General features: G+C 34.6%; 2 protein-coding genes across 4 annotated transcripts; both read left to right on the forward strand.

Moving 5' to 3' along the window:
- Positions 1 to 6,615: 6,615 nt before the first annotated feature.
- LOC109016560 lies at positions 6,616 to 9,664 on the forward strand. 3 transcript variants are annotated; one of them, XM_018998959.2, is made up of 4 exons: positions 6,616 to 7,088; positions 7,277 to 7,397; positions 7,714 to 8,004; positions 8,798 to 9,664. In XM_018998959.2, the coding sequence occupies exons 1-4, from the start codon at positions 7,081 to 7,083 to the stop codon at positions 9,386 to 9,388; spliced, it is 1,011 nt and encodes a 336-aa protein (XP_018854504.1). In that variant the 5' UTR covers positions 6,616 to 7,080; the 3' UTR covers positions 9,389 to 9,664. The 3 variants fall into 3 exon arrangements, with proteins under 3 accessions (XP_018854504.1, XP_018854517.1, XP_018854513.1); XM_018998968.2 differs by having other exon boundaries at positions 6,617 to 7,083; XM_018998972.2 differs by lacking the exon at positions 7,277 to 7,397 and having other exon boundaries at positions 6,616 to 7,083.
- An 880-nt stretch (positions 9,665 to 10,544) lies between these two features.
- LOC109016548 (ranBP2-type zinc finger protein At1g67325-like) lies at positions 10,545 to 15,455 on the forward strand. Its single transcript, XM_018998949.2, has 7 exons — positions 10,545 to 10,724; positions 10,915 to 10,963; positions 11,475 to 11,587; positions 12,790 to 12,982; positions 13,899 to 14,009; positions 14,311 to 14,423; positions 15,152 to 15,455. Exons 1-7 carry the CDS (start codon positions 10,710 to 10,712, stop codon positions 15,284 to 15,286), a joined length of 729 nt encoding a protein of 242 aa, XP_018854494.1. The 5' UTR covers positions 10,545 to 10,709; the 3' UTR covers positions 15,287 to 15,455.
- Positions 15,456 to 17,022: the final 1,567 nt, after the last annotated feature.

A 17,022-nucleotide genomic window follows, 5' to 3' on the forward strand; every position in this document is an offset into this window, starting at 1 on the left:
TTCTTTTTTAATACATGCATGCCGGAAGCTGCATGCAGCCGCTTATATTTGAAGAAATTTAAATGTTAAAATTGCATATTTATTATGTCACATATATATAAAATATTATATATTGTCCGGTCGTCGTCATAATTCAAGCTCCATCCGCAGATCAGTCTAAAATATCACGCAACCATGCACACATGTTTCCAGAATAGGCACGTGCCTTTTTTTTAATTTGGACAATAGTACTGTTTTTTAGTAGAATGAGAATAATTAATTAAAGCTAAGTGGATATAACGTACATGAATATGCTTTCTTCTTTGTTTTTTTGTAGTACGGCTTTTTCCCTGTGAAAATCGCTTTGACCTTACTCAAATTATATATAGAATTATTTCTTCTAGATATAATATATATGATTAATTAATTAATTAGTACTATATATATATATATATTGTTATAATTAGGTTATGTTTGGATGTTGAAGTGAGTTAAGTTGAGTTGAGTTGAGATGATAAAATATTGTTAGAATATTATTTTTTAATATTATTATTATTTTGAAATTTAAAAAAGTTGAATTATTTATTATATTTTATGTTAGAATTTAAAAAAATTATAATAATGAATTTAGATGAATTGAAAAAAATTAATCAACCAAACGAAGCCTTTAACGACTCGGAAATCAGCCCTAGCTCTTACGCGCTTATACATGACTGTCGATATAAGCTCATCTAGCTAGCCTAGGGAGTAAGGCGTCTCTACATGTATATATGGCTAATGGAACTACTCACGCGTGCAATTAATACCGAAGACTTGTTATAAAAAAAAATAATAATACCGAAGACTCAATTATTTTATCTATAATTAATTCTCTGTTTGGAAATCATGTAGATAGAGTGATCTAGAGATCATGTAGATTTTCATCGTCCGGATTAAAACTGCCCTTAATATTTATATTTTCAAAAAAGAATAAATATAGATATAAGTTATTATTAGGAGTATCTATTTTGCACACATGATGTTGCATCATCTAGACCACACATCTTTCTAAGTGAGTGTTAGGAATAATCAACTAGAAGCAACCACGCAGTGAGTGCAAAGTGTGCACTGTTATAATGACTTCTCTCTAGCATTACTCTTCAAAAAATTAGCAACTGTTTGAACTATTAAGCCTAACAGTAATAATTTTAAACAAACCATTAGTTTAAGCAAGTTTGAGAAATAAAACATGTTTGTTGGAAATTCAAATTACAGTTTCTTCCTCAAACAACAAAATATCATGAAATTATTTTCTTGGTCATTGAGATGATGGTTAAAAAGTTTTGGGGGTTGCATGTAGAGGTGGTCATGTGATGTCTTCATTCACGGCATTTATTGAGAGAGCATTGAATCTTTTGTGGCGCTACTTCTCGAGTTGATCCACCTCTATACCTAACTGTATGATTCATTCTTTTTCTGAACACAATGTTGCGCGATGTATTGGAGATACAATAAATGTTCTTGCATGAAATGAATTTGAAATTTAAGTATAGTTATTAAAGATTTAGGAGCATATAAATATAGAAAATATAAAATATGATGAACAAATATAAATGCAGTACTTGGGAGACTTGGCACGGATGACTTCTGCAAACAGTTCCAGCTCAATACGTACGACTAAGCTGACTGGAAATCAAAACCAGCATAAGAGACGAAAAGAATCTTACCTCAGACTACAGACCCAACATCAATCTTCTGCTTCACTTCTTTAAGAACATCATGCTTTACAAGCAAATCAATGTAATATAAAATAAAAACATTGATGGCAGGAGGATACAACCTGCTGAACCTCAAGAACTATTTCAGGCAACATTCTTAGATCAGACTTGCTAGAAGTATCCACCTCCCCAAAAGGGGGACAAGAATTAAAGAGAGAGAGAGAGAGAGAGAGAATTCTTATGATTGGATGGATGGGATCGAGGCCTAGGTTCAGCAGGTAATGCTTGTTTGCATCTCTTTGTTTAAGAATTCTTATGATCTCATTTTAAGTTTGATATGATTCCTTTGTAGGAGTATTGAAAGGAACGAGAAGAAGAGACATCTATAAGACCAGAGTTTCTCATTTATAACTCCATACATCAGTAATGTTTAACTTCGCCACATTGAAGACAGTTGGAAAATAAAATCCTAGAAAAAAAATTAGAAAGTTAAAACTATTCCCATTCCAGATAACTCAAAGACTCTATTTCCTCCCATCTTCAAAAACCAAACAGAGAGAGTCATCACTACATGTATAGACCACTGCAACAGGCCCTGATTGATCGGTGATGACTGGTATATGTTACAACTAAGAATCATCACTAATTGCTGGAATTTCTTAATATAAAAAAGAAGATAAGGCGATTATAGTATTCTCCATACACAAACTTTAAGTGCCTTATCACTTTGGCTTATAGCCATTTTTCCACTTTGATTATTTCATATTTCTTTCATTTTCTTTTTCTCCTTCTGGTAATGTCTCTATTTTAGAGGATGTATTCAGCTTAAGTACTGTTGTGTGATAAAATGGAATGATATTTATTAAAATTCTAGTTACTGTATTGTTTTCATGCATTGCAGACAGAATGTCACATAAATATTGCTTCTCAATTATATTCATCTCTTGCAAAACTTAAAAATTACTACTTCAAAAGTAGGCAAAGGAGTATGTGTAATGGTCCATTAATTGAGTTGTTAGGAAAAAGGGAGGAAAGGAACAAGCATTTGGAAGCTGTTGAAGTGCAAATAAGTAGTTAATTTTTTAGTTGCAATAAATTGATCACAAAAACTTTTTTTTCTTGTAGTGCAAAAGGATTTTATAACATTGTACTCATGAAAAAGACAGTAACATGCATACAAACAAGCCTAGATCTAGCTAATATACCTGCCACCATATTGAGATTATGTCGATGAAATAATAGTGTTGAGAAATGCCCCAATAATAGTCAACCTATGTACATGCATAAGAAAAACCACTTTGGAGACCAATAAAATAAAAATTAATGGAGACCAAAAGCTAATTTAATGATGACAAATTAAAGAGTCCAGCCACTTAAAACATTATGGACAATATATATATACCCCTTAATTAATTTTGACTGACCATGTATTATGAATTTATACGACCAAAATTGTCAAAAATTAGAAAAGAAGACATGCGACTGTAACACAATCAATATATATAACGAACGTACAAAGTAGCTAGTAATTATATATTGTGAGGTAATTTATTAAGATATATAGAGATCAGAAAGAGATATCAAGTACTGCCTTGATAAATTTAATTAATACTACAAGCTGTGCTCAATATACATGCATATGGATGTATTATATATTATCAAGATCGAACTCGCATGCAGCTACGCCAGACCGAAACCTTTTATTGGCAAAGCATAAATTAGATCATAACAAGATTTAATCCAAGGAAATTATATATGGCAATATATACCCAAGTTAGTAACTCTCCTAATTCACAGCTTTATTTCTTGCCCCGATCGATCAGCATGCAGTACTTCCATCTTAATTAATATTAATTATGCTGGACCAAGATCAAAATCATGACCAGTAGTAGTAAAAAGACAAATTAATTAGCGAGATGAATTATATATATATATATAGAAAATAATTTACACAATATTTTTTATAATATTTTATAAAACTATATTTTAAACGAGAAATATTTTTTGTAAGATACGAAAAACACTATTTGCAACTGGCGGGAGAACCCCACCTAACCGGATGGATAAAAAATTTTAATTTTTCTACTTTCTTCATTTCGTTCCCTCTCTCTCTCTCTCTCTCTCTCTCTCTCTATCAATTTTTTTGTGAGCTTGCCGGTGACTGGACTGCTTTTGAAAGACAATTTTGAGGGAGGAGCGACATGGACATACGAGGTTGGCTCACAATCTATGGTCTGCCCCATCATAGTTGAGATTCTGAATCCACCTAGTCAGATGCTTGTGGAGGTGACTAACATTCTATTGTTCTTGGGCATCTAAGCATGTGGTTCTAAAGGACTGATCAATTTTTTTATTTGTTGTTTCGTATTCTTACAGATGCTTTGTGAAGAATGGGGTTTCTTCCCAGAAATAGCTGAAATAATCAGAGGTTTGGGTTTGACCATATTGAAGGGGGTGATGGAAGCTCGGAATGACAAAGTATGGGCACGCTTTGCGGTTGAGGTAATATTCTGAACCGGAGCCTCGGAAATAAAAGAACCTTCGTGAGAAAGGAAGAGAAAGCCTAGGTTGCAGCTGAAAGAATCAAGGCAGCAGACGAAGCTCACCTTATGTTTCAGTCGATTTTTTGTTTTTTGTTTTTAATCTTGGCACGTCAGCCGAATCCCCAGAGGTTTCCCACCCCCGATTGCATGTAGCAGAACTGTTAAACATCGTGCATTAGTTTGCAATGCAATTTTTGTCAATCGTGTACGTGCAGAATGCAGGAGATTGAGAGATTTATGTGTTACAGTACTTGGTGGTACGGGAGATTGGAATGTCCATTTGAACCTTACACTTGTTAGGGAGATGATCCACAGCCAAGTCGTCCTTCAAATTGGGTAAGCGAATGGCAGCTTGCTTTACACACTCGCATGCTTCCCGCTTTTCGGCAGTGTTTGGACAGCTTGCCTTGATAGTTTCGACGCCTTTACGGCATTCTGTCGAAGGGTCACCCCCTGCAATGAGATAGGCGGGGCAGGGGGCCAGAGACGACTCCACTTGCCCAAATGTGATGGCCTCGCTCGGCCTCGTCATGAACTGAATCATGGTTATAACTACCAACATTGATCAGTGAGGTGTGTGCCCCCATCAATGATTTGATGCGGCTGTAAGGTGTTCATGCGTATGTTCATGGCGATAAATAATATTTAAATGTAAAAAAAATAAGGAGAGATAGATACACAAATTTACGTGGTTCGACACTAAACCTATGTCTACGAGGGTTTGAGGAGGAGAGATTGTTTACAGTCTCTAATAGCCTCTAATTTTTTATTGTACAATGAGATTTAGAGATCTACTTGTTGAATAAAATATTCTCTCTAAAGCTCTCTATCTCGAGGTTGAAGAAGTAGTCGAAGAAGAAATCTCCAAGAAGCCTGGCCCAAAAATCCCTCCAACCCTTCCAAAAAGTCTCTGAAATCATAGGCACCTGTTCCTTTTATGATCTTCTGCCCCTTTATTTTATGTCACTTCTATTTACTTTATGTCAAATCACTGATTTTCTCTTCTGACACATTATCTATTTCTTTCTTTATCTATTCTTTATTTCCTTTCTCTCTCTTTTTTATCTTCTAATAATGGTTCCTTAATAAGCTGGGTTTTGAAAATCATTTAGGGCCTAGTGTATTTTGCCCCTCGGACCCTTTATTCTTCTTTTTTCGTGTTGGACACTTGGAAAGGACTGAGTACAAATATTTTTAGTTTGAGTCTGTTCGATGCAGGTGAAAGGGTCGATCGAGCGGATGTGGTAAATATACTCTTGGATGAAAGAATACGTGGGTCAGTAGGTACATCATATATTGCAACTAGTTGGAGTTTAGTTACATATATAATTGGGTGCGGCTACTATGCCGTCTCATTTTGACAGGCTTACAGTTCATCATAAATTTTTTTTTACATATTTAAATATATTTAAAAAATAATATATTTAAAATCATTTTTTTAATTATTAAAAAAAAAAAAAAAAGTAAACGGTCAAATGAAAGTGTTAAATAGAGCGGATAGAGTATTGTTTTTCTATATAATTATGGCCACTTCTTCGCTTTGAAATGTCACTTGGTTTCCTGCAAGCAAATAGCCTTAGCTTGGATAAGCTTTGGGATTGCAAAAAAACTAAAAGAGAGGCTGTGGGATTATGCAATTTTTTGTTCTTATAGTTTTGGTAGCGATGTTATATTATATATAAGTACTTTTGGCATATATATAACGTGCACGAGTACCCATACAGATGAGGTTAGAGGTGGTTATATATGCCTAGCCAGAGCTATATAGAGACGTCACATCCTCTTCATTGATATATAATAACTTTTGTGAAGGAATAGTATGCGATGTATATCAAAATCTATACTAAATAATCCGATATATAAATAGTACTTTTATTGTTATTAAGGTTATTAGCCATGCAGATAGAAAGTTTAGTACTTACAACCTTGTTATTAGCCGGATATATGCTATTTTGACTCTTGTATCTTATAACTATTTAACATGTATATTATGATTGCTTAGTTTTAATATATATATATATATATATTATGATTGCTTAGTTTTAAAAAAATTAAATTGATTCAAGACAATTCTCTCAGGACAATGAAGTTTTTTAATTATGCTGATTGATTAAAAATTGTCTAACATTAAATTAGAAAAAATTGAACTTATATTGTAGCACAATGCCGTTCATATTTGACAATACATGATTAAGGTTTATAATTTTCTTAGTAACCGTATTTTTTTTTTTAAAAAAAAAAAAAAAAATTATGAGAGGGTGTTTTCAGACAAAAAAATTGGGTCGGGTTATCTCTCTAAAATAAATGAATAAATTGATTGGGTTGGGTCTTGGGAGAGGCCGATCTAATGGGTCTCAAGATCTAGAAGCCCAGATCCAATTCAAGCACGTCGATTCACAGGACGCAACTCACAAACTCTCCTTTTCGCTCGCGAAGCTGTTGGAATCTGTCTTCGGAACTGAGTGTACGTGGCGTGCGCACCGATTTATCCAATTCTCATCATCGCTTAATGTAATCTCTCTCTCCCTCCCTCCTGCACGCGCACGCCGGCGTTGTTCGTATGCCATGCACTGCTTTGTTAATCTTTCATGAATTTAGTACCTGCCTTCCTCTGTCACGTGAAAACTCGGAATGCACTTGAGTTGTTTGCCAAAATACCCAGGCCAACAAGAATGTTTATGTTGGGTTTGTACCCTACGATCTTACTTGATGATTTTAATAATCTGATGTACGTTAAGCTTGTCGGGCCGGATGAGGAAAACACGAGTTGACGCGCCCGCGCACGGGGTTTTTTCATGACTTATACGCTGCTTTGCCGTCGATAGTGGTGCACAGGAGGGAAAGCGAGTTTACACAGAATTATGGTGAGGTCATTTCCCAAGTTTTCAATCTCAATGACTGCCTTTTAAATTGGAACCGTCAGCTAGTTAAAATATAAAAACAATATCCAACTTTCCTCAATTTTCGATCAAATATTCTGTAGCTAATTCCCCAAGTTTTGGGGGAGAATCTTTGAGGATTCTCGTTTCTAAAGTTCGATCCTTAATATTTCTGTAGAGTTCATAAATTCATGGATCGTTGGTGTGGAGTTTTAAAGGTTCCATTGTGCTCTGACAGCGGCCCTTACTATAGAGTTGCAGCGTCTCTGTGCCTCTCGCCTACTTCCAAAACATTAGCCGTAAGTTCTGTTCACTCAACTCTCGTAAAGAGCTAGTGGGATCGCTTTTTTATCTCTCACAGAAGAAAATTAAGGAGCCTTTTTACATATTTAGTATTGTATTCAGGGCTTCTCCTTCCTATTACCCTTAAAATCCTAATCTTGAATCACTTTTTTTTTTTTTTTTTTTCCAATTTTCTTTTCATTAAAGCATATCATTTTCTTTTCAAGGCCGCAAGGCCGCGAACTCGGCCTTTTGCTCAATGCGTTCGTGACCTGGTTGGTTTAGCCTACCCTGAATTCCAAAACAAAATCAAACTCTGGTTGTTCTTTGCAGGTGCCTTCTGCAAACGCCATATTTTTTAATGGAGATCGTGTTGAAGGGACTGGGAATTCAGTGATCGAGAGGCTGTCAGATCCAAAGACAATAGCTGGACTTCTGGTTTCAAAATTCGGAACTTCAGTCAATGCTTGGGTCTTCGAGTCTTCTATTTTTAATGGGCCTTTTGCTGTCTATAAAGATTTTATTCCATCTGTGAATCGATGGGGAGAGCCAAAATCATATAGCCCACTTGGATTCCCAGCATCTAGGTCGACCATCTCACTCTTGTCAAATTGCCTTAAAGAGGTACTTGTGGTGATCAATTGTCTTTTGTCATTGTGATATATTATTAATGTATTTGATGTGTCTGGCCTGTTTCCTGAATTGTGGCTTCCTAATGTTGTGTATGGATTTCACCTTTTAAAGTTAATCAAGTTTAGTAATGTAAATGCTTACTAGTTTGAGATGAAGAAATGCTTGGAGTCTTCCAAACTATTTTTTTTTTTTGATAAGTTCTTCCAAACTGTTTCCAAGTACTTCTCCTCCTAAGCACTGAATGAATTCTTAAATGATAACTGATCGAATCTTGCATTGGATTCTCACTCTGTGGCTCAAAAATTAATATTGGGTTTGTACAGAGAGAAGAAAGTGTTACCATCTTTTAACAATGAGGTCTTTCGTGAATTTTGTCACATATAGGAAATTACAGTTAACATATTGGTTTTATACGGGGAAAATAACTTGTAGCATACTTTTGAAAGGTTATAGATTTTGTGTGCTTATTATCATAGATATTTACTTATCAAAAAGAAATTATCATAGATATAGAAGATCCCATAACAAAAGCAAGATGTATCTACGCTAAAACAATTTGTGGATAATAATCCTATTGATGAATAAAGGCTGCACCTATTGTTCATTACGTTTTGGTGTTAACCATTCACAAGTAGTGTGAATGGTTTCTCTTGTTCCATTGAACTTGATAACAACAGCATATCCTTGTGAACTAATCTGGAGACTCTTCTGCGTCTGTTTACCCTAACAGACGCCTAAGATTTAATGGTTACCATCATTTGATTTTTTTTGTTGGCCGTGGCAGGTAAAGAATGTAATTTCAAGGATAGAGGGAGAACAACACCCAACTAATGTACCTGCACTACATTTCTCTCAACCGAAAACACTCATACTTGGGTTTAGCAAGGGTGGTACTGTAATTAACCAATTGATTACTGAGCTTAGCTCCTCAGATGTCATGCTTACGGGGAATAAATCTTACACTGAAGAACAGTCAAGAGGTGGTCAGTGTTCCAATTTCTCAGAAGCAATTAAAATCATTCCCGATATGGAAGAAACCCTTCTAAACAGTATCACTGAGGTTCATTACGTGGATGTTGGTTTAAATTCATCTGGTGCATATCTCACTGATCATGCTGTGATTGAGAGAATATACAAACGCGTCACCCAAGGAGCTAAAGGCATTCGTTTTCTTCTCCATGGAACTCCTAGGCAATGGTGTGACAGTAGGCGCAATTGGATACGCACTGAGAAGGATAAATTGGTTCATATGCTTGAATCTGCAGCTCGGAGGAGTGGAGGAAAATTACAGGTCTGTGAGAGATTTTATTGTGCCGACAGGCCACCCAATATGCAGATGCATTTTGAAATAATTGAAAAGTTGAACGTTAGTTAAGAAGTGCTATGCAATTGGTATGTATGGAAATTAAGGCTTAGTGGACTGGATTATGGTTCTAACTACAGCATCCTGATGGAAATTTGCGAAACAAGTAGTTCAATTTGTATCCCTAGAAGCTTTATTTTTGCCTGGATAATAGTAGGTGATATCCCGGATATTGCTGGGTTCCTCGGTTTCAAACTATGAGTATGCATAGGTCTACTCTGAAGTGTATAAAATTAGTTTCATTGTGATTCCCAGATGGAAATTGATTGTTTTGGTTGTTAGTTTGATGATGTAAAATGTAATTTTCCAGTTGATTTTGAAATTTTGAGCATTCTTATGTTTTCTTTTTGAACAATTTAACTGTTCATTAAAATTATTCCGGCTTGTATCGATAGCTCTAAATAGTATGATCATGGAAAAGGAAATAAAGAGTATTGTTAAATACAGTTTTAGGATGTGAAAGTCTTGTATATTTTATTTGAAAAAAAATATGGCTCATTGTTAAAAAATGTATTTTTTTCATGTGGATTTTAAATTTGTTCAATTTTTCAGAAGGATTATGTACGCTTGCATACTTTAAAATTATATAAATAATTTCTCTTTCGATAAAAACCTTGTTTTATTTTCTTAACAGTGATAGTAATATAGAAAGTTAAAAAATGGACATATATTTCGGGAAATCTTGACAAGAAAAGTAAAACGTTTAAATGGAGAAAGACATATTAAAGTATACTTAGTTTTTTGCAATACATATAATATATATATATATATATATATGGATAATTATTCATATCCGTTTAATTATCCATTATTTTAATTCTTTAAAATAAATTGATAAGAAAGTCATTTAATTTATAACGCCCCTTAATAAATACATTTAAATTTTAAAAGAAATGATATTTACAATCATAATGTTTAAATCCTATATAATCTATTTGAAAAAAAGTGAAATTGAAAAAAGTAAATAAATATAAGATAATTAAAAAAAATTAAATTTTTAATAATTTATTTTTTAAAATAATTTTATGACATTTCCACATTTTACAATTATACGTAGCATTATTCCAAATTTTAGTATGGATAATGTATGTCATCATTGTCATGCTTCACCCTCACCCAACCCGACCCAAGTCAAGTTGGACCCCTTATTCCCCAGGGAGTTTGGCATTAAACCCTAATCACCGCATGAGACTGGTTCCCCCTGCAGCCAAACAGAACTTTACTGAGAAAGTCCCCCTTTTCCCCCCAAGAATAAGACAGCGGCGACTTCACAGTCACAGATTTAGCTCTCTCTCTCTCCAAGACGCGCAAGTCAATTTGCTGAATTGCTTCAATGGCTTCTACGAAGGTGAGTAGTCTTCTTTAGGAGACTGGGTATATATACATGTATGTGCGTATATATGTTTCGATATATTCGGTTAAACCCCGTTTAAGCTCTTTTTTTATCTTCTCTCCTCAACCAACATCTCTTTCGTACATGATGCCTTTGCCTTTTTATTTATATGTATTTTTTTCTTCACCGTGTTTCTATTGCATAGGTTGATAATAATCGGGGTCCGTTCGGATCGAAGAGGTCTCGTAATGACGGTAAGTTTAACCAATGGGGGTTCCGTTTTATTGCTTCTAGTACAAATTTCAATTTTAAGGCATTTTCTGGTAGTGGGCGTGCTGGGATTCACTACCTTTTTGGAAACCCTCTTGCATGCTTTCCTTCTCAATCTTTCACTCTGGTGTAAATCATGTGTTTCGAAAATGACTGATGATGCCGAGGATGAAGAAATTAGTTATTCAATAGTTCGACTAGAGGTTTTATTTTGATTTAGATGATGTGTACATCATGGTTTGACTGAAGATAATATACACTAGTGGTTTCCTTTAGTTACTTAACCTTAAGGTTCTAGAATAATCAAAACTTAATTCACTTAGTATTTCTTTTTTTTCCTTCTACTTCAGTAAACAAAGCCAGTTTATCGGTTATAGCTTCCTTTGAGGCTACCAGTGATTTTTATACAGCTATCCACAAACAGTTGTCTGTTGTTAATGTAATTTCTCTTTTCTAATTTTATAGATTGTAATTATCATACTTAATGTGTACCAGCTTCACGAAGTGAGGGAGACTGGACCTGTCCCAAGTGTGGAAACGTCAACTTTGGGTTTAGAGTTGTTTGCAATCGTGAAAAATGCAGTGCTCCTCGACCACCTGTCACTCCAGTAAGCTGCTGGATTATATTTGTTTGTCACTTTAAAAAAAAATTACTTTTGAAGCAGCAAATGTGAGGTAATGCTTTCTTGTGGCTGAGGAACCGAAGCACTCAAAGTGCAAGGATTTGGTAGTGTAAAAACTACAGGTTAAAGATTGGGCGTTTTTAGGTTTTACTAATGGTCCTTTAAGGCATTAGGGTTTGTGTTGTTGGTTATGCAAGCTATAGTATAGACATCAAAGGGGCCAAAACATTTTTACATTGAGTAAACTGACATGAAAAATCCGTCATAATACTTTACTTTTGTTAGATGAATGTCAGAAAACCTGTTGTTCAGATAGAGTTTTCTGGTCTGCACATGAAAGAACGTTTCTTTTTTGTTGTTTTTCTTGGGTGCATGGAAAATATGTTGGTACTAAAAAAGAAATCAACAATCATTTTTGCCAAGAAAAAGAACAAAGAAGAAGCAAAAATCATGTGACCTGTGAGTAATATCACCCTTTCAACTTGCTAGGGATCTTTCATTTTTTTAGACTGTGATTGTCTTGGATTTTAAATTGATGGGTATTTGAGAGAATGCACAAACCAAACTATTGGCAGCAAGTTATGCTCACGCTTGGGGAGATTAAAGTTCATGGTTACAATAAAATAGGCTGAGCTTTTGATTATAGATGAATCCTTGCAAATATTTGATCTTTTAATAAAATAGAATGATAGACTCAATAGGAGTTCGTGTATTTTAACTTGCTATTTTCTTAAATAAAATGAAGTAGGATGGATCCGATAGGAGTTTGAGTGCTTTGAAAGTTACATGTATTCCTTTAGGTTTTTGACTTGCTGATTATCTTTGGCTCTGATACTTCTGGTTTTGACTACTTTATTCTGGTGAAGTTTAAACCAAAGTTTTGGTTTGCTCAATTCACTGCAACGATGAACTATGTGAAGAACTTATACACAAATGCGCCATATTTTTGTATAGTTTGTATAGTGGATTTTAAAGTATGATGTCAAGAACTTATCCTTCACACCATTGCTATGGTTACCAGATATGAGGCCATTGGCGGCCCACTTTACCTGATAAAAGTTAATGTCATCATAATATATTTTTTATAAGTAATCTGGGATTTTTCTAATAAAAAATTTTTGCATCTGAAATTTCATCTTACTTTTATTTTGATGTACATGTATAATATTTCATTTTTTTTCCTGCAGCCTGCTCCATATAGCCCTTATAACACTCCATTTTATTTTGGAGGTGTTGGGGCTCCTCCTTTGCCCTATGGGTTGTCTGGTAGGTATGGATCCCCCATACCACATTCTGGGATGCGTTATGACTATGGTGTCCCTGCAAGTGCTCATGGACCATATGGTCCCATGCCTACATTTCCACCTGGAGCTTATGGAGGTACTCTTTCTCTTGTGATTTTCAAATCATTCAAAATAAATGGTTGATACAACATGTAGAAACATGAAAGTGGAGGAAAGTTTGAACTGTCAGTGGAAGCACAAAGAAATGATTGGAAACATTTGGCATAGATGTACCGATAAAAAAACATTTGGCATAGATGTAACTACTAGCAGATACAAGGGTTTACGGCATAAAATGCTATTAATTTGAAAAGAAAGAGGTGCATGAAGAATTGTTTTTATGTATAAATGATACTTCATAGTTCATACAACACCCCAGTTATACATTAGGAAAATGAAAGACTCCATAGAATGGGTAAGTTATAAAAAGCAGTAATGGGTGCTGAGTCTCATGCTGGCTACTTACTGGTGGAATTTTACTTGATAAGCGCGTCTAGGGAAGTTTCAAAATGACTAAGCCTTTTGGAATTATAGTGCAGATGTGACTAGCGCTTCTGCTGGGTCATTGCACTTCAAGACAGCATGTAATCATGAGGAAATATCGAAGTGCCGGCTCAATTATGCTGGTACAAATACACATCAAATGACTTTATGCAAGAATAGAAAGAAGTATGTTTTGCCACAAATACTATCGACTAATTGGCTCATCCACCATCACCACCCCTTATGGTGTATATGGAGGTGAGCTAGAGGGGATGGGCCAGGTGTGGGATTTCTCATGCCAGCACTAGGGTGCAGTATTGTGTAAGTGATCTGGCTATTGCAATGACCTGTCCAAAATACTGGCAGCAGCATAATGCATTAGTCAAGCAGAATTTTGGTTTGGGGCTAGATGCAGGTGGAGCTCAAAAAAATGTTCTGTGCTCAATGGCATCTTGTGTAAGTTTGAGTCATGCATATTTAACATTTTGTTTTGTCTGTGTACATAACTGGTCGTTATTTTGATGATTCAGGCATGGGCTATGGCTCAGGGCCTGCTGCCAATGGATACGGATTTGGCTTTCAGGGACCTCCATGGGCAGGAGTAATACCTGATAATCCTGCTTCTCGTAAACGCCGCGGAGGTATTTCCATCATTTTGTATTTTAATCTTTTGTGGGAGATTTTCTTATCCCGCTGTAATTCTAATATCATTAATCATGATTTCTATTTGAACATGTTTCATTATGGTTTATTGGAAATTTTATACAGTATTCTTGGATTCTATTAGTTCGTGTTAATGTTTTTGGTTTTGCAATAAATCATAGTGGGTGAGACGTCCAGTATCAAAGGGGTCTATATGATGCTATATTGCGTTTATTTTTTGAGTCAACCAAGTGCCACATGCAAATATAATTTGCATGCTGTACCTGTTTGTACATGCAGGGCCAGATGGTTTACATGAAGGGGATTGGATTTGTCCCAAATGTGAGAATGTTAACTTTGCCTTTAGAACCAATTGCAACATCAAGAAATGCGGGGCACCAAGACCTTCTCCTGTAAGTGGTTTCTCTATGGACTTGTTCATTGTTTGATATTCTGAAGGTCGACATTGAAATATACATCTTTGGACAAAAAAATTGTTTTCTAAAATTAGTTGAATAAGTATGTACATCGCCAATACTCTAGTTCATAATTACAATGAGGATAGAATGACCCGAACATTCATCAAGCAGAGGCCCAATTGGTGTCGGATATTTTCACTTTTAAGGTTGGTTCATGTTTAATTTAAAGAAAGGAGGTAATAACTGTATATTGCCTTGATACGATCTATAAAAGTAGCTATGGACTTCATGATTATCATATAAATGGCAGGATGGTGTGTCAGTATAAATTTTAACTTGCTAACATTCTTCACCAATATAGAAGCATGCTGCTTAAACGATGCCTGTTGAACCAATAAGGATGACTGCGTGAAGAGTCCTTGGAACCATATTTTGAACAACTGCGAGACGGACTTTTATGTCCGTAGCCACACAGTTCATAATTTATCCTCGTAGCACTTGCCATTTTAAGAAGTTACATTGTCTTTGAAGGTAGCGGTTTTGCCGTAACAAGTGATTTCATTTACAGAAGTTATACTGTCTTTGAAGTCGATGATATTTTTCAGTTTTTATCATGCGGCTAAGTTTGCACTGACATTGTGATGCACATGATGGTGTTCTCGTGATTAATAACTCATCACCCTTTGTAAGTTTGTTTGAACTTGCTCACCACTCCTTTGCAGGGCCCAAACCAGTCAAAGACCGGTGCCCCCGAAGGCAGCTGGACATGTGACAAATGTGGCAATCTAAACTATCCCTTTCGAACTGTTTGCAACCGAAAGGATTGTGGAAATGAGAAGCCAGACTCTGGCAACTAGATCACTTCCTTATTGTGCATGGGTAGCTTAAATCCACGTTGCCTCAATGTATTAAAAAAAAAAAAAATTAGTTCTTTTGCATTAGAGAGTGATAAAAGATTTAACATGTTCATAAATGAGAAAAAAGAACAATATTCATATATATCATTTTCCAGAATTTCTATTTTCCTGCTTGTATCTCTTTTTTAATCAGTGCTTCGTAATCTGCACCATTGGTTTTTCAATCATTTGACTATAATTTATTAATTTGTTTAGGTAGTTGATCGATTGATGCTTTTGCGTAAGGGAATGAGGTATCAAAATAATAACTCAATTTACTAGATATAAAATATTCTTATTCATAATATATTTTTCGGGTAGTAATGATATACGATACAACTTTTTATAATTTTTACTACTTTATTTATAAAAAAAAAAATATATATGAAACTCAAATTAAAAAAAATATATATTTTATGAAATGATACTATCATATTAATTTATTATAAAATGTGTTTCTAAAGAGCTGTATAATTGTTTTTTGTCTTGGGTATTGCCTCCATGTTCCTTAAAAGGATTAAAATTTAAGATGATGAGGCCTAGGAGGCTGCTAGCATTGTGGTTGGTTGCCAAAACGAGGTTTTATAATTGGTTGTTGAAACCATAGAGAACCATTGCTGGATTTTGTAAGATAATAAAACACGTCTCATAATAATAATAATATAAAGAATACTGGACTAGTATTGCATTGTTTACATATGTAGTTTAGTGCAGAGTAGGATCTTTTGGCCCCACCCCATCCCCAATTACAGGCTTACAGCTGCATTAATTCCCTCTCTCCATCGCATGCTTGCAAGCCTAGTAGTGATCATTGATCAAAGTACGATAGCCAGCCAACAACAACACAAGCCGACCACTACCTCTATCCAAGAATCATGTTTTGGCTTAGAGATATCCAAATTTTATTATAAATATGTTGGGGTTTTCGAAACTTGCTAGTTTAGAGAAACCGACTATTGCCTGTCGACAGAAAGCTCTTTTTTGTTTTGTTTTGCTTAAAAAAAATGAGGCATGCAGTCTTTTCCTTCCCACAATTTTAACCTTACAATGCACGTTGATGCAGAAGTCCATCTCATTATATATTTTTATTTTCAAATGAAACGACTTCTATAATGTAACACCCTCAATTCCGTGAAGGGTGTTCCTTTATAGAGACCGATGGCATGGTGTGCACCGATTGTACATTTTGTATGTGTGTTTGTGTTTTTAAATATATATATATATATATATATATATATAAATAAATAAAATGTACAATCGGTTCACTTAGCATTTTCCTTCCGTGAAATCTATGGGTGAAAATCACTACAAGCACGTTCAACCCAAAGCTTTCTTTGTAGCTCCTCCTCACGTTGAAATAAAATTAAATTTGGATAAAATATACTTTGTATCCTCAAATTATTAAAATTTATGCATTTATATACTGAATTATAAAAGAAATTGAAGCATTGCACCTTTTAATCTTAATGGTCATAATCAAATGAGTGTGTAAAGTTTTTTTTTTTTTTTTTTTAAATTTGAGGGTATATAGAAGATGTCAGTTTTATTAGTTTTGAGTAAAAATGCAAAATCCTAATAATTTGAGGACACGACGTGTATTTATCTCTGAAAAAATTAAAGGCTGGTTTGAATAATGAGATAAGATAATTTTAAATAATTGAGTTGAATAAAATATGAGAATTTAAAAAAATTATAAT

Source organism: Juglans regia, chromosome 14 (genome assembly GCF_001411555.2).
Source record: "Juglans regia cultivar Chandler chromosome 14, Walnut 2.0, whole genome shotgun sequence".
Lineage (NCBI taxonomy): Eukaryota > Viridiplantae > Streptophyta > Magnoliopsida > Fagales > Juglandaceae > Juglans > Juglans regia.